Raw genomic sequence first — 27,994 nt, 5'->3', positions numbered from 1 at the left:
GTTTTATCAGGCAAAAAAGTTACCTTGTACAACTTAATGAACAAATTTCCATTCTGTAGGCACAGCCAATACATTTTCCTCCCTATACAACCTCTCAGTATAGATAAGAGCCTACACTAATGGTCCTGTTTCAAGTGTTTAAAAAATCTTTGCTCTGTTTTTCCTAAGAAGCAAGTACAATGTCCATGTTTCAAATAGTTATTGAAACATGTACAAAGGTCAACCTGTTTGCTTAGTTATTAATTTCAGCAAGAATTGGAAAGATCTCTGTGAGAACTAAGAACTGGCTTACAGTGTCCTCTCTGTCACAGACTAACTGTATGATCTTAGGGAAGTTATAACCTTTCTCAGAGATTGAGCTGTCTTATCTTAAAAAATGGAAAGGACAAATTATATTGACCTCAAAAACTCCAAGTTTAAATATCTGAGTTAATAAGATATAATTTATCCTTCAGACTTTGGGACCTTAATGTGGTAAAGTATCTTTGTGCTTTTTAGAGGTGGGACAGTAAGGTTTGTTTAATCTAGTGATTTCAGGCCTTTGCTTGAGCCAGAAATCATCAGAAAATTCTCCCTCAAAATTTAAACATTGAATGTGCTTCAGTTTAATTTTTCTGATGAATGTGCCTACTATTCTTTTGAATAGGAAAAAAAGGAGCATTATAAATCCAAAAAAGTCTAAATTCATTTAAGTGGTTATTAGCTTCTGATTCTAATATTCCAATATGAGCAAACTAATGGTAGGGATTTTCCCTTATATTTAGTTTATCTAGGTGGCATGTATGTTTACATGTGCATATGTTCCTTCCTCCAAGTGAGTGTATGCTCCTTAAGATCAGGAACAGTTGGATTTTTGTCTTTGTCTTCCTGACAGTGACTGTCACATAGCAAGTGATAAAGGAATAGATTGATTATTCTGTTTCTTATTTCTGTCAAAGGACTATCAATTGGGAGTCACAGTACCTGTGACTTGCCCTGCCACTTAATATTTTTATGAGGTTCTTACTTGGACTGGACAAGTCAGTTTCAGTTTCTCATCTATAAAAAGGAGGGTGTTGGAATAGGTGTTTCCCCCAGGTTTTTTCTGACCTGACTGAGCTTGAGAGCAAAGTGCTGTCTATAACACTAGACAGCCCTTCTTTTTAAAGGAATCCTGCTCCATCTAGCGGCCACATGCAACTCCACAGAAACTCCAGTTTCTCAGAAACCAAAGATAAAGAAGGTTGGAAAAAAGAGAAAAGGGGAGGGCTTTCCCTCATTATCCAATCCTATCATTGACTTCTAAGTCGTCACTTACCCTCCAAGTGGTGTAGGAAGTTTTAAAGCTGGTTCCCTGAACAACTGAAGAAGACACCCTTTCTTTTGTGGAGGCTGCTACGCCTGGTGCATGTTGACATTGTGATTTTTAAACCAGGTTAACCAAAAAGCACTTTGACAAGAGTCTTCATTACACTTCTTTTTTTTTCTGTCAATTAGCAATATGTGCCAGGCATTGGAAGTTTTGATTTTAATCTGAGTTTTTAGTCTTTGAATTTAAAGAAATCAGAAATAATACACAAGCAGAATACAGAACACCGAATACTGTATAACAAGAAGGTAAGTGCTTGGGAAGTTTTCTTAGCGATGGGTTAAAAAAAAATTATTATTTCATTAGGTTTCTTATCTGCTTTGTTTTACTGTATGTACAAGTATATCTAGAAAGGAGGGGCCAGCACAGCTTTTGTCAATTCCACTTAAAAATACAGATAGAACAAATGAGAAGAATAAAAAAATGGAAGCAAGGGAAGCCAAGATGGCAATGTAATTCTCTGTTGGAAAGGAATGGCTGGTTGAAAATGGGGATCAGTGAAATATCACAGAAAAGGAGAACTATGGGAGGAGTTCCTGTTTCTGACACTCTCTGTGTGAACTTGAGCAAGTAGCTTAAAGTACTTGGCTCTCAGTGCATTTTATATGGAAAGTAGTTTGAGAGATGGTAAAGAAGAATTGAAGTAGACAGTCTGTGAGATTCTCCATTTCTGCTATGAAAAGAGGCAGTTAGGCAGATGGGCAGAAAAAAAGTGGCACAGTAGCTAGACAGCTAGTCTAGGATCCTTGAATTCAAGCCTTATCTCTAACACAAATTCTGTGCTTCCATGCAAAACACTTAAGTATTTGATGCTAGGCAGTTCTTGAAGACTTAAGCTAGAGAGAAAGTGACAACTTGTTTAGTTTCCCTACCCAGGAGTTCTCAATATCAAAAAAATCAAGATTCAGTCCCTCTCCCTTTCCCTTTTCCTCTGTGTGTATGTATGTGGGTGTGTGTTTCTGTCTGTCCTGACTGTTACTTACCATGACCTTTAGCAACTATTTGGACCTCAATTTTGAGCCAAGCCCTGCTTCCAGCTCAGAACCCTGTGTACCTATCCTTTATAAAACTAGTCCTGTTTAGAAATGTGCTGTACAGAATATATTATCTGCCTTCCTCTCTATTGTTCAATTAATTCAAGATAAAAAGGTACAATTTTCCAGATTGTGCTGCTCATATCACCCTTAAGAAAATCAGTAAATGATAAAATGATGTGCACACCCTCCCCTCTTCTGAATCCCAGAACAAGAAAGCATTAAAAGCAGGAGGCAATTAAATGGGCTTTTACTCAATCACATGTTAGCTAATTCTTTCTAAACTTCCTTTAACATTTTTATCTGAGATCAATCTCTTGGTCAAGATATGATGACTTGAAACTCTGCCTGAGTTTCAATTTTTACTAAAAATTTGTTTTGTTGAGGATATTTATCCCTGGTATGAGACTGCTACAGAGAAAGTCTACTAGTATTCCTGACCTGGAGGATCCACCAGGGACTTTTGAGAACCTATCTGAGACCTTTAGAACAGAATACAATTTATGTGGGACTGTCTGATAACAGTGTTGAGTCAAATAAAGGGCAAGTTTAAAAAGGATAGAGTCTCAGACTTCTGAGGAATGGGATCTCAAAATCAGATTTAGATTAGAAGATCAGGGAAACCTCTTTCTGTCAGCTTTGCCCTGGGTCTTGGCCAGGCTGAGATATTCTGAGGACTCAGAAGAATGCTAAAATCTCCATTTACTCCTTCCCAAAGAGCATCATTGTATCTTTGGATTTTTTTGCTAAAGCTAGACAGGACTTTACAAATTCTTTTTGTCCCTACTACACAGGAATTCTGATAACTCAGAGAGAAAGATACAAATCAAGGTGTCTTAATAGGATTAAGGACAGAATTATAGACTCCATAATATCTCAAGGGCTTTAAACCATGTTAAACATGACAGTGACAAAGTGCCAGTATGGTATATCATTCACCTATAAGGGCTAAACAGCAACAACAACAACAACAACAACCTGGTTTAGAAAAAAAATGGCAAATTTCCAAAATCAATTAAATAATTATGATCATTATGTATTGGGAGGAGGATGAGGGAAATGGAGGAAAAACTAGATTCAGAGTTCAGAGATCTGGGTCCTGGGCTTGGGTCTGCCATAAGTAATAATTTATATTAATAGTTCTTTTTAATGTAACTGATTTTAAGGTTAATAAATTATATATAAAGTACTCTTTGTGACAATCTTACATCACAATTAAATGAATGAAATGAGGTAGAGTAGACACAATTTTTACATAGACAGTTCTGAGATGGGAATTATATGTTTTTCTCATTTCCAGAGGAAGAAATTAATACTCTTGAGTGCTTGAATAACATTCTCAGGGTTACAGAGGTAATGAATCATGCAAAAAATAAAAGAGGATATACTTAAAACTTCATGAAACTCATTTGTTCTATGTCAAAAGCTTCTTTCTGGCCCTGGGGCCTTATAAAAAAACTAATTCATCTTTTTTTGATGCAGGAGACCATGGTCAAGCGAGTCGCAATAATTGGAGCCGGTGTGAGTGGCCTGACCTCCATCAAAAGTTGTTTGGAAGAAGGCTTAGAGCCCACCTGCTTTGAGAGAAGTGATGACATTGGGGGATTGTGGAAGTTTACTGTGAGTGTAATCACTTTCCTTATTGTTTAAAAGGGAAGATCTTATAGCTAAGCCCTCAGACATCATCAAAAGATTTTTCCTAAGATTAAAAGGGATGCAGTGCTAAGCTCATAGGCCTCAGTGGAAACCCCCAATAGAAAATTACCTAAAAATTCATATATATATACTTGAAAAAAAGACTGACTTTCATGCTCCCTATCATTTTTTCCTCTCATATTTCTGTAGCCTGTCTTATTTTGTTAATAAGTTTTATCAATGTTTTCTTAAAACAATACTACCATAATTACAATTCCCTACTGATTCCGACCTGAAACTGAAGCCTTTAATTTGTGATGAAGAAAAATATTTAAGAAAAAACAATCAATTTTATTAATTTTTCTCACAAAGTATACAACTTTTTAACCATTTCAGCTCAATGTGGGGCTGAAGGCAGCTCATTTCTTTATTCTTCAGCTGGAAGATGGACTATTATAATTAGCCAGAGTTCAATTTACTTTTAATATTGTTTTAATTTATGTTATTATATCATTGTGTCTATTGTTACTCTGGTTCTGTTTACTTCATTATGTATCTATTCATATAATTCCTTCTATTTGTTTAAATTGCTCACTTAAAAAAATATTTTTACTAGGTAATAATATTCCATTACATTCACATACTATAGTTTATCCAGCCATTCCCTAATCAAAGACACCCACTTAGTTTGTAATTCTTTGATGACACTAGAAGCACTGCTATGAATATTTTGGGGATACATTGGATCTTTTTTTTTTTTTTTACCTCATGTGAAACTATTGGATAAAAAGGTTTGAACACCTTTGCTTTTCCCTTTCCTATAGGAAACGACTGGACATGGGATGACCAAAGTCTACAAATCTGTAGTGACCAATATCACCAAGGAAATGTCATGTTATAGTGACTTCCCCTTTCCAGAAAATTTCCCCAACTACATGAAGCATACTATGGTGATGGAGTATCTTCGTTCCTATGCTGAACACTTTGACCTTCTCAGATGTATTCATTTCAAGGTGAGATACCCAAGAAAATGAAAATAAAGGAGATTAAATAGCATCTTTGTCAGCTGGGAAGAAAATGAAAACTGTGGATGAAGAAACTGAATGTATTTTGTAATAATAATAATAATAGCTAACATTTATAGGTAACTGCACTCAAAGAGGCAGCATAGCATAGTGGACAGAAAATTGTCCTCAAAGCCAGGAAGAGTGGGATGCAAGTCCTCTTTTAACATACACTGGCTCTGATGTTGGCCAAAGATCGCAAAAAGGAACCAGGCATGAGTGGGCAGCAATATTCTTTTCTGCCTTCAATAACCAATTTTAATGTAATTGAAAAGTTTTTACAAAGTAAATAAAAATACAACAAAATGTGAATAATGTAAACTTTAGTTTTCTAGGTCAACATGTGGCCTGCAAAGCTCTATTTTTGTTGGAATTAGGGTGTTTTAGACAACTCTTTATAACTACTAGATGCAGAGAAAATGTTAAATTGAATTGGTAGAGGGAATTTCTTTACCTGGAAGGTCCTTAAACTAATAAAATCACAGATCCAATGCCTCCCTCAAGCAAATAAGTAACTCCCTCAAAAAAAAAAAAAAAAAAAAAAAAACTTGACTGTTTCCCAAATTTTCAGATATAATTTCTTGTTTTCATTATTTTTACTCTTCTTCCAAATTTCTTAATCTTCTTTTATCCTGGTGGTAATTTAGTCAAAACTAGGACATGTGCCAATATGTCTTCCACTTCTTGGTTTGTTTGTTTTGTTTTGTTTTTTTCTCTTTTGGAGTGGTTGATTTTCAGATCTTCCCATAGAGAAGATGCATCTTCAGAAGAAGGAAATAGACACTTAAATTGAAGGGATTAAAAAGATCTCTCCTAGGAGTTCCTAATCTGATCCCTGGAAGTTCTTTTCAAACTCTCATTTGGAATAAGTTTTAGCATGTAGATAAACTAACCAGAATTACCAGCAAACTGAACAAATTGTATATATCAGCCAAATCATCAACTGTTCCAGCTATGCTAATTAGCAGAAAGGAAGCTTTATTTCATTTTTTTTCTTAAATTAATTTTTTTTTACATTTTTCTTGATACTTTTTGAAGTCAGTTTCCCAGTGTATTCTACCCAATATAACCTTCATTCATTCAACTAGTATTTATTTATAACAAAGAAAAACAAGTAAATCTGGCTATATAACCTAATCTGATAAAGTATTCAGTATAGTGTTCAAAGAAGATAGTTAAGTGGTTGAGGACTTCAATATAAAACTACAAATTCTGCCTAGAGAAATGTTTTCTCCTAAATACCCTGATATGTGAGATACTCTAGGTCAACTTCATTGTTGCTCACCCAAGTCCTATTTGTCTGGATGGAATTTTCAATAATAATCTGTCCACTGTGACTTAAAAAGTTGCAGATCTAATGTTTGGAGCTTCTTCTTTTACACACACACGCACAAACACAAACACACACACATACACCATGTGCAAACCCATCCATTCATGCTTACATATACATACATACACATACATATACTTGATTTTTTCCCAATAAATAACAAAATTTTTTTTATAAAAGCTGGATAGAACCTTAAAGGTTATTTTTTTCATGCTAATTATAATAATTTTTTAACCTTTCTTTTTAAGTTTTGAGTATTTGGAGACTTCTCTTGAATTGATTCCATTGTATAAAGTGTCTAGCCCTGGATTCCCTGGAGAGAGGTCTTTGTGCTTCCTTTCAGACCACTGTAAGCAGTATAACCAAGCACCAAGACTTTGCTGTCACTGGCCAATGGGACGTGGTAACAGAGACAGAAGGAAAGCAAGATACAGCTACCTTTGATGCAGTAATGATCTGCACAGGACATTACCTGAATCCCCGCTTACCTTTGGAGTCCTTTCCTGGTGAGTTAGCTGGTCAGCAAAGTTTAACATCTATTAAATGCTTCTCCTTATATACCAATATATCAAATTAGACACCCAGGATGCAAAGATAAATATGAAATAATCCCTGTCTTCAAAGTATCTTATACTAAAAGATATTCAATTCAGTAAAAATGTATAAAGCATTGATTATGTGCAAAGCACTGTGCTAGGCCCTAGGAATAAAAGATTTTTTAAAAAGCATAAAGTCAAACTTATATTCTGCTAGGGGAAGATATTGTGAATACTTGGGACAGTAAACATAAAATAGTTTCAGGAGGCCAAAAGTACAAATAATTGAGAGAATCAGAGAAAACATCAAATAGTAAATAGTAACTAAGCTATATTGTGAAAGATGCTGGAGATTAAACTGGAATAGAGAGTGTATGAATGAGCCTAAAATGGAATAAACCTGGTAGGTATGAATCATATTATAGTGGATTTTAAACACCAGGCCAAGACATTTGTATCTCATCAAATTGGAGTCACATAGTTAAATCTTTCTTTTAGAATGAAGTTTGGCAGCCACATGGAAGGTTAACAGACAAGAGACTAGAGAGGGCTGTTATAACAGTAATATATAATAAAGCCTAAACTAGAGCAAAGATTTGTGAATACAAAAGGGGATGAATGTGAGAGATGTTGAGAAGAAAGAATCAGAAATGCTTAGCAACTGATTGGATATGGTGAGTGAGGAAAAGTGAGGAGTGAAGAATGACTCCAATGTTGAAACCTAGGTGACTGAAGGATAATAGTAAATTCTACAATAAACAGGGAATTTAAGAGAAGGATTATGATTTGTTTGGATTTTGGTGTTTGGGTTTAGGTTTTTGGTGGGTTGTAGAAAAGATAATGAATTCTATTTTGGACATATTAACATATCCATCATTAACATGTTGGGTAGTATCATATAGTCCCAGAGATTCCCAAGCTTTTATAAATTTTAGATTTCTTCTGAAAAAAAATGTCAATAGAAAAGATTCATACAGATAAGTATCCAAAGTAAATAATCATGCAAGAAAAATGCTTCACACTAACCCAGTAGAACATATGCAATTTTAAAAAATTCCACACTTGAATAATAACAAATTTGAGCTGAGATAATCACAAAATCTCAAAATCTCTGGGTTAAAAAGTACATCAGATGATAAATAAATTGGAAGAGCATAGGATAGTTTACCTCGCAGACCTGTGGAAGAGGGAGGAATTTATGACCAAAGAAGAACTAGAGATCGCTATTGACCACAACATAGAAAATTTTGATTATATCAAATTGAAAAGTTTTTGTACAAACAAAACAAATGCAAACAAGATTAGAAGGGAAACAATAAACTGGGAAAACATTTTTACAATCAAAGGTTCTGATAAAGGCCTCATTTCCAAAATATATAGAGAATTGACTCTAATCTATAAGAAATCAAACCATTCTCCAATTGATAAATGGTCAAAGGATATGAACAGACAATTCTCAGACGAAGAAATTGAAACTATTTATAGACATATGAAAATATGCTCCAAATCATTATTAATCAGAGAACTGTAAATTAAGACAACTCTGAGATACCACTACACACCTGTCAGATTGGCTAGAATGACAGGGAAAGATAATGGAGAATGTTGGAGGGGATGTGGGAAAACAGGGACACTGATACATTGTTGGTGGAATTGTGAACACATCCAACCATTCTGGAGAGCAATTTGGAACTGTGCTCAAAAACTTATCAAACTGTGCATACCCTTTGATCCTGCAGTGTTTCTACTGGGCTTATACCCCAAAGAGATACTAAAGAAAGGAAAGGGACCTGTATGTGCCAAAATGTTTGTGGCAGCCCTGTTTGTAGTGGCTAGAAGCTGGAAAATGAAAGGATGTCCATCAATTGGAGAATGGTTGAGTAAATTGTGGTATATGAACGTTATGGGACATTATTGTTCTGTAAGGAACGACCAGCAGGATGAATACAGAGAGGACTGGCGAGACTTACATGAACTGATGCTGAGTGGAATGAGCAGAACCAGGAGATCATTATATACCTCAACAATGATACTGTTTGAGGATGTATTCTGATGGAAGTGGATCTCTTCAATAAAGAGAGCTTTAATTGATCAAAGATGGATAGAAGCAGCTACACCCAGAGAACGAACGCTGGGAAATGAATATAAACTGCTTGCATTTTTGTTTTTCTTCCCGGGTTATTTATACTTTCTGAATTCAATTCTCCCTGTACAACAAGAAAACTGTCTGGTTCTGCACAAATATATTGTATCCAGGATATACTGTAACCTATTCAACATGTAAAGGACTGCTTGCCATCTGGGGGAGAGGGTGGAGGGAGGGAGGGGAAAAATCAGAACAGAAGTGAGTGCAAGGGATAATGCTGTAAAAAATTACCCTGGCATGCGTTCTATCAATAAAAAGATATTAAAATTAAAAAAAAAAAAAGAAAAGTACATCAGAAGTCATTTAATTCAATCCAAACCTAAATAAAAATCCTCTATAATAAAATCCCAACAAAAGGAGGCATCTGACCTTTGCTTAAAGGCCTCCAATTTAGAAGAGGGAAAATACCAATCTGAGCAGCTCTCTTCAATTATTGATATTATAAAATAATTCACAATAGTATTCCTTTGAAAAGAATTCTCGAAGGCATATGAATTTAAATTAGATTTATTTTTAGCTGAGTTTCAGGAATATGTCTGTTGTGTAAAGCCAATTATATGCCTAAATGATATCATACATTGGTACTATAGAGCTATACATAAAAGATTTCTTTAAAAAAACTTGCCAGTGGTTAGCCATTAAAGCAGCATTGACCCTTTAAAGTGGTCACTTAGAGAAACTATAAATTTATTTCAACAGTATCCTGACTGCTCAAAATTAATTTCCCTTCCAAAAATTTTTAAAGCACCTACTATGTACTAGGAATTATGTTCAATGCAAAGAAAGATAAGAAATGAAACCAGGTCTTGCCTTCAAGGAGCATATATTCTAAAGGATGGAATACCATGTACACCAGAGGCTTAAACAGAGTGTGAGCTAGCTCATGCCCTGTGAACATCTTTGTCATACTTAGATAGGTAAATATTAAATTTTTAAAAAGAGAAAATAATTTGAGTTAGGGAATATTAACTGAGGAATAAGGAAAGGTGACTCTAGTGGTACTTGAGCTGAGCCTTGAATAGAGTTGAGGATTCCAAGAGACAGTAGTCAGAGTATTCAAAACATGAATTTAGAGAAATCTTTTGCAATTTATCTTCCACCCCTGAGGCATATAGGCTTGTTTTTTTTGTTTTATTTGGCTTCTGGAAGAGTGGAAACTAAAACAAAACAAGAGTCTGATGAAGGATGTCAGGCTTCAAAGATAGTATTTTCTCCATTAATCATTTAGTGAAATCAGCAATCCTGTATCTGTACCTTAGTTTGTCTCTACCTTTTGGGCCACCTACTCAAACACTAAGTTCTCCCTTAGTTAAACCCCACCCTCTGATTTTCTTACAGGAATCAACAAGTTTCAAGGACAGATCCTACACAGTCAAGAATACAGGAGTCCAGAAAGTTTTCAGGGTAAACGGATCATTGTGATTGGTCTTGGGAATACTGGTGGTGATATTGCAGTGGAACTCAGTCGTGTGGCAGAAAAAGTAGGTACAGCCAAGGCAATATCTCTTATTGTTACAAGGGCTATTTTCATATATCTGGTGGTGGTGGTGGTTGTCAAGTCATTTCAATCATGTCTGATTCTTTGTAATTCTTTTTGGGAATTTTTTTGGCAAAGAGACTAAAATGTTTTGCCATTTCCTTCCCCAGCTCAGTTTACAGTTGAGGAAACTCAGGCAAAGTTAAGTGATTTGGCCAGGGTCACACAACTAGCAAGTGTCTGAAGAAAAATTTTAACTCAGATCTTTCTGACTCCAGGCTTGGCACTCTACTCACTGCACCATCTTGCTACTCCATCTGGTCATTATTGGATTGCATAAATCATGGTCAACATAAAATCAAAGAATAGCTATTGTAGGCATTCCCAGCCCTTTCTAAGCAATAAAAATTCCCCACTGATCAAGAGGTAATGTCTTCATTGTCAGGTTGGGAACATTTCACTGATGCAGTGCACTTGATGATTTCCAGTCAAGTGGACTCTTCTCTTCCTAATTTTATCCAGAAAAAAAAATAAAACGTTGAAAGTACTTATTACCTTTAGGCTACTGAGATATCTAATCCATGGAATATGAAGATGAATATTCAAATATAGATGCAACTAAGTCATGTCTGTATATCTTCTAGGAAAGAGTCAACTTAGTCATGGCTATTAGTTATCTATTCATGTTGCCCAAAGAAGATAAATAATAATGTTAAATGTCAGATCAGAATTATATTATTACAGATCCTTTCCATTATATATAAATTATAGGCAGCAATAGAATATATTGTTGTTATTATTGTTCAGTTATGTCTGACTCTTTGTGACCCCATGGATTTGTCCATGGGGTTTTCTTGGCCAAGATACTGGAGTTTTTTGCCATCTCTTTCTCCAATGTTTTCCCATATTATAGTTGAAGAACTGAGGCAAAGAATAGTTGTGATTTTTCCATAATCACATAGCTAGTGTCTAAAGCTGAACTTGAACTCAAGTTTTCCTTATTCTAACTCAGTATTCTATCACTGTACTCTCTAGATGCCCCAATAGAATGTATATATGTATGTAGGTATGTGTGCATGTATTATGTATATATGTATCTATACATGAGTACACATACATAAAAATATACACATATATTCTATACATACATTTATTTTTAATGATATTACTAATATATACATAATGTATACAGGGATTAATATTCAGCAATAAGCCTTGATTTGATAGTAAATACATATATCTCTCAAACCCTGTTGACCTTTTGCAAGTATTTGTAAAACTGCAGACTAGGATTAAGAAAGTGAACTATTGCAGTTTACTTAGAACAAACTAAAGATAAAGAACCATAAAAAGAATAAAATCATGACCTTTGCTTCATTAACATGGTCTTTTAATCACAATCCAGCCAACTTCAGTAAGGAAATTGATGAATTGGCTGGAAAACAAGCCCTAGTGAATTGCTCTGAAGACAGCTATAGTCCGTACGGTGCTACCAAAAAAATATATCACCTTCTAGCAAATAAAGACATTAAAAATGTAATTCATAGCTTTTGAAAATGCTGGTCAAAACCTTCCTTTTATAATTTAGATCATTTACTTTGAAATATTGGGGAAATATTGGAAATATTCTCCACTGACACAGAGTACAATACCTAAACATAGAAAACTGTGTTTATGAATTGCTTTGTAGAAAATAGTTGGTACCTGGAAGCCAAACTAGGCTAGACAATGAGTCACTCCACATTTAGATAGAATAGCTTCAGAAGACAAATTGTATTAGGCCCATATTTAGAGCCTTTCTCCAAGTCTGCCTCCTGCTGGCATAAGCTTCAGTAATTCAGGGTCATCTTCATGACAACATGAAGCTTCGGAGTAGGAATTTAGTGAAGACTTGAATTCAAATCCCAGATCTGATATTTACTATCTTTGGGACTATGTACTGATGTTCTCAGCCAAAGAGTTTTCCTCCAAAAATCATCTTGTTTCTACTGTATGGAAGTAAAAAGAGGGAGAGGTATGATGTGGACAAAAATGTCCTACTTGCTTAGATTATAAGCTCTTTGGGGACAGGAACTATATCAGTTTTCTCTTTATATTCTAAACCTTTAGCACAGTGTAAAGCATCGACACAAAGTAGATGCTTAATAAATGCTTTTAAATTTCTGTTTAATTGAAGTGATAATCAATTTGAGCCTCTATTTTTTTATCTGTAAAATGAGAGAGATGGCTCCCAACATAAAATCTATGATCCCATGAGGATACCATATTCTATAAAGAGTCTAATTCCTGCAGTACTTATGTCACAGAGATATTATAAAATTCAAATGTAAAATTAAAACCCTTAAATAAATGTCTATTATTGTTGTTGCTGTTATTACTCATATCATGTCACTTTTCTCAATGTAGTTCAATGAAGTTCAGAGAAAAATAGTTCTGGAATAGATCACTATCACATTATTCTCTTTTTGTACTTATTACTATATTCTGTTATATTCCTAGAAGTATGATTTCACAGATGAAAGGAAATTAAACTGCCCAAAAGCAAAATAAAAACTGAATACTATGAAATAATGACCAAATTTGGGTCCTAAAGAAAATATATGAGAAGATCCCTTCTCCTGCTTCTTTGTAGAAATGGGGAGTAATAGGTGGGGAACATTGGTTTATAATGTCAATTTTTTAAAAATTTGTTGGTAAGTTTCCCTCCTTCTTTTAATTTTTTTTTTTTTTTACACAGCATTGTGTAGAGCATTGTTTAGAGTTGGGGGAGCAGGATACATTGGGAAATGTGTGTGACATAAAATAATAGATACCAATAAAAAAAATTTAAGCAACATAAGCTCAGGTCAATTTTATACAATGCAAGGCATTATAAGTCAACCATTGTGATCTGAATTTAACTGAATCACTGGATTCAGAGATGTGAGTAAGTGATGTACTTATCCACTGTATTAGATGATGTCAAGAATTGCTGAGTTCAAATCCTACTACAGGCACTTATTATCTGTGTTCTTGGATAAAGCACTTAACCTAATTGTGCCTCAGTTTCCTCAATTGTAAAAATCAATGGCCTCTAAAGTGTTTTCCAGATTAAATTCTAAAATCCTATAAATTTGGACCCAATTGCTTATTTATTAGGTGTCTGACACTGAACAAATCAATTTACCTCTGGGCCATTTTTGCTTTCCAGAAGCAAAAAAAAAAAAAAAAAAAAAAGTGATAGTAATCTGTGCTCTACATACTAATATTGTTTTGCTAATCAAATAAAAACTGCTATGTAACAATAAAAAATTTTATACAATGCCTGAGCTGACCCGTTTTTATAGAAAAATGTTAGATAGATCAAGATTATTTATAAAGTAGTGACTGAAGTGCCAATTCCATTGATAGCCATTGTAAAATCCTTCACTGGATTCCCACAGTATGAACAGAATTAAGGGAAGACCCTTAATCATTGGATTAATGATATAGACGAGGTTTGTGGGAGGATATGGACTAGCATGACACAGGAAGAAAAGGCATACCCTAATTATATGGCATTGGGGGTGGGAGAGTCTACATCAACAATCGCACACAGAGGCCCATTTATTTATCTCTGCAGAAATCCTTCAACCATGTTCTCAGCAGATAAGTATCTGCTTCAGCATCATTAAGAAAACTAGAAAGCAATGAAGGAAACATATCACATCAGTGGGGAAAAGTACAAAAATCTTTAAATGACACATTTATCCATCCTGCCTTACCTTTTAGGTGTTTCTCAGTACTAGAAGTGGTGCCTGGGTCGATAGCCGTCTTTCTGATGATGGCTACCCCACTCATATGATTCAAACAACAAGATTTCTTCATCTGGTTGCACGTTCCCTACCTTCAACCATCGTGAACTGGATGGGGAAGAAGCGCATGAGTAAATGGTTTAACCATAAGAATTATGGATTGAGTAATCCAAAGGGGTACTTTATTTTTTATTTAATGAAAATCTAATTTATGAAAAGAAATCATCTAATTTCTTAAATTTTTTGTGTGAGGGACCCAAAATTTATGCTCACATTCGATGTTTTCATAATGTATGTTTCTATATGTTTCTATTCAAGTTCAGTTCTGCCACTTTGAAAGTAGTGCTAAAGATTTAAGATAGGCCTCACCTAGTTGAATTTTATTTTGAAAGAGATTAAAGTAGTAACTTGGGAAACTGAAAACTAATGAGAGAAAAAAGTAAAATTTGCATATATAACACAAGAAATAACATCAAGAAATTGAAATTTATTTGAAGGCATCCTAAGCTGATTGACACAAAATGTGCATTATATAGAAAGAATTAATGAAAAAAGATGGTCAATCATATCTCATTGGGTTTCTACAGTCATATGCAAGATGTTCCCAAAGTCTTGATTCAGTATAACTCACAACTGCCCCAAGATTTATGGAACATCTTGTCTTTATAGCTGAAAAGGACTTTAGAGACCCTCTGGGCAACCCCATTATTTTATTTGAGACAAATGTGACCCAGAAGAAGTGACTTGGCAAAGATTACCACTTATGAGATCAAGACTCAAGATAAAGTTCTCTCCAAATTCAGTGACCTTTGCACTATATATACACATATATATGCATATGTATATGTATATATGTATGTATCATCTTGCCTCCAATTTGAAAAATTGGAGGTATGATGTGATAACAAAAATAATAAACATATTTTAATATACATCTAATTTTAAAGTACACACTGACAATAGCAGAATGTTCTTGCAGTAACAATGGAATTTCTTAAGAATCACATTTATCATATACTTGAACCAAAAAAATTTGGTGGAAACACCAATCTCTGCATTCATAATGGAAGTGAGGGAAGAAGAATGGTCCAAATGCAAGTGTTTGTTTTATTTATACCCTTAGGATATAAAATATGCAGTAATTGAGTTTAAAGTGGACCAGTATCATATTAAAGCAATAATTATTGGGAACCTGAAAAAGCATAGTATCAAGAGTGGGATTTATACTTTAATTTTAATTCAAAAAATACACTTTTTGTTTGTAACATGTTATTTTTTTAGCCACAAATACTATATCTTTCAATGTCCTGGCTTTTTGTACCCGAGTTGTATGATTGAGTGTTAAAGTCTCCAAAATTACATCTTTGAGGGCTAAGAAAAAAAAAAAAAAGCTTCTATCTATAGTCTTTTAATCATTCATATCAAAAGAATAGGTTAACTGATATTAATAAGTCAGAATCAATTTTTCCCAAAAAATGTTTTCTATTAGCAGTAGGAAAACAAAATGTACTCAGGACAATGGCCTAAGTTTTACCTATATGGAGCTATCAAATGTTTTGGCTAAATTAATTAATCAATTCATTCAAAACAATGTGTGGCTGTTATTCACTAAATTAATCCGTTTGTTAGTTGAATATGACTGGATACTTATTTGTGTATACATAGAATTAAAGCACTTGCCTTTTCTGTACAATATAGGCGACAACAAAAGAGAATTGCAAATGATGAATTGCCCAGCTATATCCTATGTGGTTCTGTCACTATGAAAATCAATGTGAAGGAGTTTACAGAAACATCTGCCATCTTTGAAGATGGGACTGTGGAGGAGAACATCGATGTTGTGTTTTTCGCTACAGGATACACATACTCTCTTCCTTTCCTTGAAGAGCCTATGGAAAAATTCTGTAAAAACAAGATCTTCATATACAAATTTATCTTCCCCTCAAACTTGGAGAAGGCAACTCTGGCTCTCATTGGCCATGTTGGTTTGCAAGGCTCCATTATAGTAGGCACAGAACTCCAGGCCCGCTGGGCCACAAGAGTATTCAAAGGTGAGTAGATTCTTTTAATCACCCAAATTCCTAAGTGGAATTTCCTAGTTGGAAAGTTAAAGCTTTCCTGTGATCTTATACTAAAAAAACTTTTATAATCAAAGGAACAAAAGGCTAATGGCAAGACAAAATTTCAAAAACAATTAAATGGTGTAAATATTATGTTAATAAGCATTTTTCCAGCTTGAGGATAAATTGTTCTCTCAGTCTCAAAGTCACCTTCCTATACAATTATGGAATAAATTGTATCATTTTATAGTTGTGTCTTACTCGTTGTGACTCCATTTTGACGATTTTCTTGGCAGAGAGTGGTTTTCCTTCTCCAGATTAGGAAAATGAGGCAAACAGGATAAGGTGACACCAAGGATCACACAGCTAGTAAGTGTCTTAAGGCCAGAGTTGAGCTCAGGAAGATGAGTTTTCTGCACTCCCTCCCCAGCACACTACATTATGGCACCATCTAGTTGCCCATGGAATAAACAGACAGATAAAACTGCTCAGATCAGGACTCTGTTAAACTGATAATATTACTCTTGTCTGTTCTAATAATAACAGCCATATTTTATCTCATTTGATTCTTACAACAACCCTAGGAAGTAGATGCTATTATTATCCCCATATTACAGATGAAGAAACTAAAGATGAGAGTCAATTGTTTAGGGTCACATAGCTAATAAATGTATGAGATAGATCTTGAACTCAAGTTTTCCTAACCCTAAGTTCACTACTCTTTCCCACCCCCACCACCTACCTGCCTAAAAGGAAAGCAGTTACTCAAGCAGAGAGCTTGATCTGAAAAGTTTCAGCTATTATACATAAGTGAAAATATTTTTGAAGCATCAAAATATTCAGTAATTCAAACTTCCTATATTTCATCTCAACAAAGTGCTTGGCACATAGTAAGCATTATGTAAATCCTAGCTATTGTTATTTTTTTCATGAGGTTTTTACTTAATTCATTATTATGATATTTAGCACTCTTTCCCCCCAACCCATTTTCTTAGGAGTACTCTTTCATGAAAATACTGGAAGAAACATAAAATACTGATTTCATAGAAAGGGCCTGGTGTCTTGGATTCTTAGGACTTTAATTCTGCTTTCAATTATACTGCTTACTAATTATATAACTTTGGAGAAATCATTCCTCTGAGACTTTTTCCCTTTAAATACATAAGGATGGGGTTGGACTAGAGTCATAGAATCATTGATTTTAGAGGAAAAGATATTCCAGACCATGGAGTCCAATCCCCTCTTTTCTCAAGAGGACCCTGAGATATAGAAATGACTGCCCAGAATCACATTTCTAGTAAATGTCAGAGGCACGATATATATACTCCTAAGTCCTTCTGATTTCAATTCTTTTTACCATACTCTTGTCTAGATGATCTTTCTACAGTTCAGCCTAGCTGCCTTCAACATTCTGTACAGTTTACAGATATTCAAAACTGCTATATTGGGAAAAAAAAAAAACATTTACCACTCCCCAAATTTGTCACCCTCAGAAATGTCATGTGAAAAACTGGTCTCTACTAGCCAGATATAAATATGCCTCATTTACTTATACTTGCATAATAACATCTGCTAATTACAACATCACATCCTGACATAGCCACCACCAGAAAGTAATGCAAGCTTTTTTAAGGGTTCATTTGCCCTTAGTCCTAGATTCCTTTAAAGAATAGAATGATTGTCTAGCAAGATTAAAATCTCAGTTGAGATGATACAGGAAAGTGAGTGAAAGCTCAATCTTCTGACTTTCTCCAGGCTCAGCAGCTTGGGAAGAAGTGCAGAGAAATGAAATTATGAGGGCTTTGGGGGGAAAAGGTTAGGAATGACTTAAGATTAGATAAGATAAGCAATGCAAGGGTGTTAGTTTGTAAATCATTAAAGCAGTGAATAGGTGGGTTAAAGGCCATATGTAGAACTCATGAAGACTGAATGGCAAAGACAGAGTTGAAAAAGATGGAGGAATCAAGGGTTAGGAAGTCACAATGAGAAAAAAGAATGAATTTAGCATGAATGAGAAAGCAGGAAAGGTAGAATAGGAAGTCATGATTTGAGAATGAAACTTCAGAGTTAAAATTGATTGCCATTGATTCTATGCTAATTTTCTAGAACTAGTCTACTAAAGTAAAGGGAAGAAATATCAATGGTTTAGGATTATTTTCCTAAGGTGAGATAATTTTTTGCATATTTTTTCATATTACGTGTGTGTGTGTGTGTGTGTGTGTGTGTGTGTGTTTGTAGGAAAAGACTCCATGTAGGTTCTTCAATGAAGGGGAAGGTGTAATGTGAGTCCTGTAGCAATGATTCCAACGACTAGAAATTAGGAAACCTCATACAAAGGCTTATGCATTCACCTAATTAGGATGCAATTTAATTCTTTTTCTACAATCCCTGCTACCAATTCTACTTTATTCTATCAAAAGCTATTATTTTCATATTTCCTATGAAATCCTTCTTTGCCTTTCTCTTCCCTCTTCTCTGCCCCTCTTGTGCCACACATTTTATACTAAGTGTATATTTTCTGTGTATATTATGTAAAGTCAAATAGAAATGAGGGTCACTAAACTGTACATTAGCATCTCCACAAGTCACATATTAACATGGAAAACCAAATATTATTATCTTTGTTCTGTTGTATTTTTATTTATTTTTGTTAAATATTTCCCAATTACATTTTAATGTAGTTCAGGCCCACTTCTGTGTATTACAGTAGTTGGGGGCCTCATTTTTGATAACTCTGCTTTACACAACAGTGTTATAGAGTTAAGGTTTGTTGGGGTTTTTTTTTTCAAGCAAAGTACATGTAATGAAGTGCTAGCAATATTGTGGAACTCTTTTTAAAAATGAATTTCTTTATGTTTTGAAAAAATAAGTACTCCCATCTAATATAACAGTAATGCATGCCCCCCCTTCCAAAAAAAAGCCATCTTTTTGAAATTTCAGAATTCAGATTATTTACTGGTGAGCTCAAGTTTATTTTATAATAGGAATAAAATGTACTGGGAATTCTTAACTTCCTCCAGGACTTTGCTATTAGCTCAGCATAATGAAAAGAACATTGTATTTATCAGACTAAAAGCTGGGTTTAAAACCCAGCATAATACTTATTAGTTGTATGACTTTAGGCAGATCTTGTTTTCTCATATATAAAATGGGTGTGATAATATCACCTGATATGATAATATTACCTTTTCTTGAGTTTTATTGAATCAAGCATTGGAAGAGATATGAAGATACCAAACCTAAAAATGGAAGTAACTACTTCTCACTTGCCAAAGTCCTAGCCAGCCTAGTCACTCCAGAGATGTTGCTAGTCAGAAATTTTCCTCTTCCCCACTTTATTCTTAATAGTACTTCATTTTCAATTTATTTCTATGCATCATTTTGTATTGTAGTTATTAGCACATAAGTCATAATTTCTAGTCCATCATTAGCTCATTGAGAGAAGGTAATATGTTATATCTAATCTGTGTATCAATTTATCCATCAACAACCTCAGTACCAGGCACTGTACTAGGCAGTACAAAAGAAGTAGAACTAGTGTTGTATCAAGAGAGACAACATGTACACATGCAACTAGCTACAAAATAGATAAAAAGTAATAATTCGGAGTCAGAAAGACTCAGCTTCCTGAGTTCAATGTGGCCTCAGAGATTTATTGTGTGACCTCAGGCAAGTCACTTAACCCTGTTTGCCCCAATTTCCTAGAAATGTTAAGACGTTTAGATGAAGAAGAAGTATATTTCTCCCATCACCTACCAGTGCTCATTTTATTAGTGGATAATTAATAAATGCTATTAATTTTAACTAAACTGAAGAAAAAGTCAAGTATCCATTATAGCTGATATCAAATCCTTTTCCCCCCAACAAAGGACTGTGTAAGATCCCTCCGTCAAACAAAATGATGGCTGAAGCTACCAAGAAGGAACAGCTCATAAAAAGGTATAAGAATAATAATTGTATTTATATTTACACTTAAGTAATACTTTAAGGTTTACAAACTAGTTTCCTCTTAACATTCCCCTAACATAAGTGGTACAAAGAGAACTAATTCTGTTTTACAGATAAAAAAAAAAAAAAAGACTTAAAATGATCAATCACATCACTTGTTCATGATTGTATGGAAAATGACAAAGCCAGAATTTGAACCAATTTGAATTTCCAATATACAACGTAATAGGCATCACTTAGCAGAAAAATTCTACAAATAACAATTGAAAAAATAATGGCATCGATAATATTATATTATTGATAAAAATCTAATTGTAATAATTTATAATATGATAAAGAGATCAGAATAAGAAGGACATTTCCATATCCTGGTGAATGTCCCATAGAAATAATGTTGTTGTTGTTTTTTAACTAATACCAAAGAAATGCAAGAAATACCAATCACCCTCCAACTCCCTTCATTTCTTCCCTCCAACTCCTTCATTTCATTATGTATTGGTATTTAGATAACATCCCCCTTCTCCTACTGTATTTAAGTCATTCCTTTGAAAAGTATTGGGATTACTACTATTTCTCCCCTAGACTCTGCAGATGTGATTTGGGGAATTATAGAATCAAGCAAAATCTCAAAGATGGGTGGAATTTCAAAAGCCAGTAATCTAATGAAGACTTGAATGAGAATCCCTTCTGTGTCATACCCTAAAAGTACCTTACAAGTCATTATTCAACTTTTATTTGAAGATATTCAGTGGAAAAAGAGCTTACTGTCTTCTAAGGCAGCTCATTCTATACTGTAAGAGTGCTGAATCTAAGTTTGTTCTTTCAATCTTTCCACCTATTTCTCTTGATTCACAATTCTGGGAGTCAGATAGAATAAGCCTATTCCTCTTTCTTAGGAATATCCTTCTTATTCCTACTAAGTATTTTCTTCTCTATCCTGACCATCTAATCTCATTCATTCATTACCTGATATGGCATTAAGACTTTTAATCAATGTTTGCCCTCATTTGAACATTTTCTAGTGCCTTAAACTGAGCACATTACCTCAGATTTGGTTTGACCAAAGCAGCACAGTGCCATGATAATTTCACTGGTTCTGTAAGTATACTTTTCTTAAAGCAACCTAAAATTGCATTCTTTGTTTCCCTATCACAATTGACTTACAATTTTTTTTTTATTTATTTGGACCACATGTGTGATTCATTCATATTGAGAACTCCCAGTGAGAATATTTCCTTGATAAATGTGAACCAATATCTGCTGTATTACTTATAACCTTAGGGATTTGCTTAGAGCAATGGTTCTCAAACTTTTTGATCTCAAGACTCCTTTACACTCAAAAATTATTGAGGACACTCCCCAAGAGCTTTTGTTTATGTAGATTGTTTCTATATTTATTTAGAAATTTAATTGTCTTAATATTGGGGAAATATTTTTGATCTCAAAGAATTCCTGAAAGGTTCTCAAGGAATCCAAGAGTTCCCCAGACCATATTGTGAATCTGGCGGTGAAAGAATTTTTCCCATTTTACAGATAAGGAAATTGAGATTCAGACATTTAATCACATGAGTAAATATTCATGGTCACCCAACTAATAAGTATTAGAGTTAATATTTGAACTTAGGGCCAGTGATCTTACCACTAAACTGAGAGTTCTATAAGTTGGAGAATTTGTCTTGATCTTAATATTGCCAATTAGCACATAACTTTTTAGGAACAAAGCACTGAACATATTGAAATGTACCTATAAATGGATTTTACGAGTATCCTTCAGATACATCATAGAAAGAACATGTTGATCTGTTTAGTATTACAGTTGTTACATTAAATGATGAAAATATGAATAATCATTGAACCATCAAATGTTATTCAAATGCCTATTACGTACTAGGGATTTTGCTAAAAGCTGAGGATTCAAAGAACTAAAAGAAACAGCCTCTGACTTTAAGGACCTTAATCTCGAAGAGATGTGTATACATAAGTATGTGTGTGTATGTATATATATAATTATGTGAAAAACAAATATGTAAATACAAGATAATGGGGGAGAAGGCACCAGAAATTGGAAAAACAAGAAAGGTCTTACCTAGATGATAAGCTTTGAGTTGATCTTTGAAATGACCTTTGTGATGCATTCTAAGACCACATTAAGTTTTTTTGTTTTTTTTTTTTTTGGCTGCCATACCACAAGCTAGCTTTTAGTCCACCAAAACCCCCAGATCATTTTCAGACAGAATACTTTCTAGCATCTTTTACTTGTGAAGTTGATTGCTAACCCACTTTGGAAACAGATGAATTACAGAATTTAATCTTGTTACCTAAAGTTTATTAAAACTTGGCAATAAAGTCAGGCTTTTGTAGATACCTCTGAGTTTCATCCCTTCATGAAGTGGTTCACCTATGGGAAATAGCCTACTCATCAATTTGGCATTCCAGGTATAATGATGTTGTGTAATAAAGCATAAAAGTAGGGGAATAAGAATTAACAAGAACTATAATGTGTATCTTTTTCCTTTTCTCTCAAAGAGGTGTTATTAAGGATACCACCCAAGGGAAACAGGACTATCTTACCTATCTGGATGAACTTGCGACATGCATAGGAGTAAAGCCCAACATCTTGCTCTTGTTCCTGAAGGATCCCAGGCTTGCAAAGGAAGTTTTCTTTGGTCCATGTACATCTTACCAGTACCGTCTGATGGGTCCTGGGAAATGGGATGGAGCCAGAAAGGCTATCATGACTCAGTGGGACAGGACACTCAAGCCCTTACAAACTCGAGTCATTCCTGATTATTCTGAATCTACCTCAATACCATATTGGCTAAAAGTCTGGGGGCCACCTGTTCTATTTGTTGCTGTTCTGCTTACTTATAAATCCTCACTTCAGCTGCAATTGACGAGGATTACAGAAGTGGGGGAGAGAATTTCTACTTATGTAGCGAGCACTATGAGAAAATGAATGTGATAAATCAGTTAGACTACCAGACTAATAAGAAATGGTGACACACAGGCCTCCTCCCCATCTGTTGGATAAATTAATTCAATTATTATAATTATTTAGTGCTTCCTAAGGGCCAGGCACTGTGCTAAGCATTAGAAATACACAAAGAAAAAGTCACTGTTTTCAAGAAGTTTATAAATAGAGGAGACGACATGCAAACAGCTATGTACAAATAAGACATAGACAGGATAGACTGGAAGTAATTTTAGATAGAAGGAACTAGCATTAAGGGAGATCATGAAAGTCTTCTTTTAAAAGATAAGATTTTAGCTGGGACCTGAAAGAAGCTTAAGTAGCTAAAAGATGGATGCAAGGAAGTAAAGAGTTCCAGGCATGGGGGACAGACAGTTAAAAATGCAGTTAGGAGATGTAATGGTATGGGAGAGAAGTAGCAAGGAGGTTAGATGCACAATCATAGAACCCTGGAGAGGAGGGAAATAAGACTATAAAAAGTAGGAAGGAGTCAGGTTAGAAAGAGCTTCAAAAGCCAATTAAAGGATTTTTTTTTACATTTCATCCCAGAGGTAACAGGGAGTCACTGAAAGCAAGTGAATGGTAGGAGGGTGGATGGGGTGGGGAGGAAGAGATTGACATGATCAGACCTGAGCTTAATAAGCGGAATTTAACAGCAGAGTGGAGAATGAACTGTAATGGTAAGATCTGAAACAGGAAGAACCAGTAGAAGAGTATTGCAATACTCCAGGTATGAGAGAATGAGGGTCTGCACAAAGGAGCTGGCAGTGTTGAGAAGAGAAGATGGGGAATATGTAACAAGAGGTGTGACATGAAGGTAGAATCAACAGGATTTGACAAGTGATTAAATACAAGGGAGTAAGAGAAAGTGAGGTCTCAAGGATGATCCATAGGTTGGAAACCTGGATCTCTGGAAGATGTTAAAATCCTCAACACTATTAGGAAAGTTGGCAAAAAGAGGGAGCTTGAGGGAAAAGATAAGGAGTTCAGTTTTGAACATGTTGAGTTTCAGATATCTATAGGACATCGAGTTTCAAACACTTTAAATTGTTTCATCACAGCATTATATGAACAGCCTATTGACACCCAATTATGGGGGGAAATGTTAATATAATGCAAAATTAAATAGGCACTGACTCTTAAAAATCTAGAAAAGGTCTAAGAATATTTCCTACCATTGAGCCTGAGGAACACTTGACAGCTTTAAAAACAAACAAACAAACAACAACAACAACAATCCAACTGTTTTGGACTTTTCCCTCTTGGATCAACAACAAAGAGCTGCATTTTTTACTTGCAAGTTCACCATCTACATCTTATTTTAATTCTCATCAGAAAGCTCACCAAAGAACTTCATCTACCTACTAATGCAGGTATCTACACCTATTGTAACAAGCAGTAACACAATAATCATCATTTGCTAATACAATAAAATCTCAGAGAAAGGAGAGATTCAATTCCATAAGCATTTATCAAAAATGCTCACTCTATACAGGACACTGTAGTAGGTGATGGGTTTATGAAGATTGTTTCTGTCTCAAAAAAAGTTTATGTTCTGAGCAGAGAAAATGTAATGTATTGATTCTGGGGATATAGAGAGAAGTAAATGGAAAGCAGTTGTTTTGGTGAGAAGAGATCACTAATAACTAGGGAAATTCCAAAGTACAATATGATGGATCCCTGAAAAAGGCTAGGAATGCCAAGAGGTAGAGATGAGAGAACCAGCATTCTAGACATAGAGAAAGCCTGTGCAAAAGTTTGAAGGCAGAAAATAGAATGACACATATGGGAAAACATAAATAGGTCATTTTGAAGGGAAAATGAAATTCATAATTGGGAACAAGGTGAAATACTTCTATACATAAGTTAATTTGGGGAATTTGGATCTAAGGAATCTGAATCCCTAAGATAAGGTTGAGTTTAAGCTCCAAACCGGGGTCATTTTTTATTTCTCCTTCCTTCATCCCCTTTATCCTGTCAGTTCCCGAGTACTACCGGGTGTTTTCTCCCTTAGCTTCTTTTACATTTATCCTTTCTTTTACATTCCTTTTACCATCACTATAATTCAGGCCTCTCAACTTATGACTGAACTATGGTAATCACTGAACTAGTTTCCCAGCCTTCAGATTCACTCTAATAATTCTACAAACCACTTCTAGATTAATGTTCCTAAAACAAAACTTTGATGCTGTCATTCCCCCACCTAAAATCTTCAATGGTTCCCTATTATCTAACATTTTTTTTTAAATCCCATCTATTATTCAAGACTGGCATTATACTACTGGCATTATTAGTATATCTTTTCAATTTTACTACTTGTTATTAGTATTCCACAGTATTTACTCTAACATTCCTTAAAATTCATTAGTTTATAGACTTTCAAAGAAACCTTAGGCATCATATAGTACAACCTCTTCACTTTCTAGTTGAGGAAATGGAAGCCTAAGTGACTTGCCTATAATCAAAAGGACAATTAGTAGCAAAGTTTGAATTGACATATAGATCCTTTAACTCCAAATCTAAACCTTCCCAATACTCCTTAGTCCTTTTCCTCTGCCCTTTCCATTCTTCCTACTTGGAAAACCCTTCATCTAACCCCATCCCTATTCATTTCTGTCTAAATTCCATTCAACCTAATTCAAGGTCTATAAGGCAGCATAGGGGGAGAATCACTCAATTTAGAATCAGGACCCAAGCCTTGGCTGTGCTATTTCTTAATTAGTAGCCTTGAGAAAATCATGAAATCTCTGGGGCAGTAGGTTTCATCTTCAATAAAACTAGAAGGTTGTGTTACATAACTTTAAGGTCCCTTCCAACTTTAAATCCTATATCCCTTGCTAAGAAGGATCTTTCCATACTCTGATCTCTTAAAATGCTTAAATTGTCCCATTCATTTAGCACATCATTTAGTTATTCTAACTTTTGCTACTTGTATATTTTTCTTATTACAGTAAGGATTTTGTCTTTTTAAATTCTGTATCTAGGGCAGTGCCTGGCACATAGTAGTCATTCAATAAATATTTATTCAATAATTATCTATGGTGTTTGTCAGCTTGCATATGAACATATTTGTCTTTTCTATTATCACAGAACTCATCAACACTATCTATCCTCTTGATCTTGAGTCTACTATTAGATCAACCACTGAAAAAATTGTCAGAGCTAACATTACATATAAGCAAAATAAGAATTATGACTTACAAATTGGAGCAGGGGTCACCAGAAGGTCTTCCTGTCCCCAATATTGGTGGATTTGAAATAAGCAGACCTGGGTTGGAATCTTACCTCTACTACTTTTACTACCTGTGGAACCTTGACATAACTTCCCTAGGCCTCAATTTTTTTCATTTATAAAATAAGAGAGTTGAATTACTTCATTTCTAAATTCTCTCCCAGTTCTAAATCATAATTCTCCCTGCCAGACTACTTCGGTGCTTGAAATTTCATGATCAGTGACTTATGGTTAATATGCTTTTTTAAATTAAAGGTTAAACAAATCTAGAGATTTTTGAAGTTTTGGACTAGATGATTTCCATAGTTCATTGTTGTGATGTTCTTTTTCTTCTTTAAAATATATAAGATGATGGTTCTCTCTGGGAGAAGGTAGGTTTCTCAGGGGAGGTTTTCTGGAGACAGCTTTAGTTTCAATTCAGATCAATAATTACCCCAAATGCAGCCAGCTGGTAAAAATACAAATGTTTATTTCTCCTTCCAAGTCTTGTCTCTTTCCTTGGGCCCGGATAGCTAGATTCTTAGAGGCCTATCTCTCTGCTTGGTTCCAAGAGCTCCCCCCGAATGTCTCCAAATCCAAAGGTTTGTCCTTCAGCCTCTGCCTCTGCTTTCTTCAGCCTCCAGCCAGTACAAAGATGAATCTGTCTTTCTTGCCTTCCGAAGTAATTCTCTCCTGGCTCTAGCTCAACTCCGACTTGTGGCTTCTTCTGACTTGACGCTCTTCTCTCCATGTAATTTGGCTGAATTCTGTCTGAGAGCTTCTGTCTGTATCTTATATATGAGAGAGAGGAATTGTGGGATACTAGAGAGAGGAATTATGGGTTTCTTCCAGAGTGCTCTCTGGCCCTAAGAGCTTCAAGGGAGGTGTGAATTCACAAAGTTATAAAGTTTACTTTGTGAATTTCCCATACTTGTGAACTCCAATGAGTAAAGGTGTGAACACAAGCATTGTATCAATTAGTTTTACTTAGTACCTTGTTTCAGGTTCTGGCCCAAAACATCAACTCTAATGAGTTAGCAGTTTGTAAAGATTCCAACACATTGAAAGTTTTAACATTCTAAGAATTTACTCATCATAGTCTGGGTATCCAGGTTCTTGTCTTTATAAGGTCAGCAAGTTGAATTTTAAAAACCAATTATTAAATTCATCTGCAATACAAGGTAAAATGTTATTTTGACTAATAAGAAATAACTTGTTAATAATAATGCACATATCTATTGAGCTTTAAGATTTATAAAGCTCATGCTCACAACAATTGTTGTTGAGATCGAGACTGTAAGTTCAATTACGCCCATGTTACAGATAAAGAAATTGGCTCAGATTCACATAAAATTTCTAAAGAGCAGAACTGGGATTGCCAAATACTGTTATTTTGTAATAAGGTAATGTTTCTTCTCATGTGTTAGTAATACAATAAACCTCTTGATTTGACACTCA

The 27,994-nt window shown here is 34.7% G+C and overlaps 1 protein-coding gene across 1 annotated transcript; it reads left to right on the top strand.

Moving 5' to 3' along the window:
• The first annotated feature begins 1,334 nt into the window (after window positions 1–1,334).
• Window positions 1,335–27,994, top strand: FMO4 (flavin containing dimethylaniline monoxygenase 4). Its single transcript, XM_051998956.1, has 9 exons — window positions 1,335–1,596; window positions 3,865–4,002; window positions 4,842–5,030; window positions 6,758–6,920; window positions 10,435–10,577; window positions 14,324–14,523; window positions 16,045–16,397; window positions 20,276–20,345; window positions 22,881–27,994. The coding sequence occupies exons 2-9, from the start codon at window positions 3,871–3,873 to the stop codon at window positions 23,308–23,310; spliced, it is 1,680 nt and encodes a 559-aa protein (XP_051854916.1). The 5' UTR covers window positions 1,335–1,596; window positions 3,865–3,870; the 3' UTR covers window positions 23,311–27,994.

This window comes from Antechinus flavipes, chromosome 4, assembly GCF_016432865.1.
Source record: "Antechinus flavipes isolate AdamAnt ecotype Samford, QLD, Australia chromosome 4, AdamAnt_v2, whole genome shotgun sequence".
Classification (NCBI taxonomy): Eukaryota; Metazoa; Chordata; class Mammalia; order Dasyuromorphia; family Dasyuridae; genus Antechinus; species Antechinus flavipes.
Note: the sequence above shows the minus strand (reverse complement) of the source record. Positions and strands in the feature narration are given on the sequence as shown.

What these genes read in the sequence shown, in the direction of transcription:
- FMO4 (XM_051998956.1), top strand. Translation starts at nt 3,871, where the DNA reads ATGGTCAAGCGAGTCGCAATAATTGGAGCCGGTGTGAGTGGCCTGACC. An exon ending in GGGGATTGTGGAAGTTTACT is followed by an intron (nt 4,003 to 4,841) that starts GTGAGTGTAATC and finishes CCTTTCCTATAG; the next exon opens with GAAACGACTGGACATGGGAT. An exon ending in GGCCACAAGAGTATTCAAAG is followed by an intron (nt 16,398 to 20,275) that starts GTGAGTAGATTC and finishes CCCCCAACAAAG; the next exon opens with GACTGTGTAAGATCCCTCCG.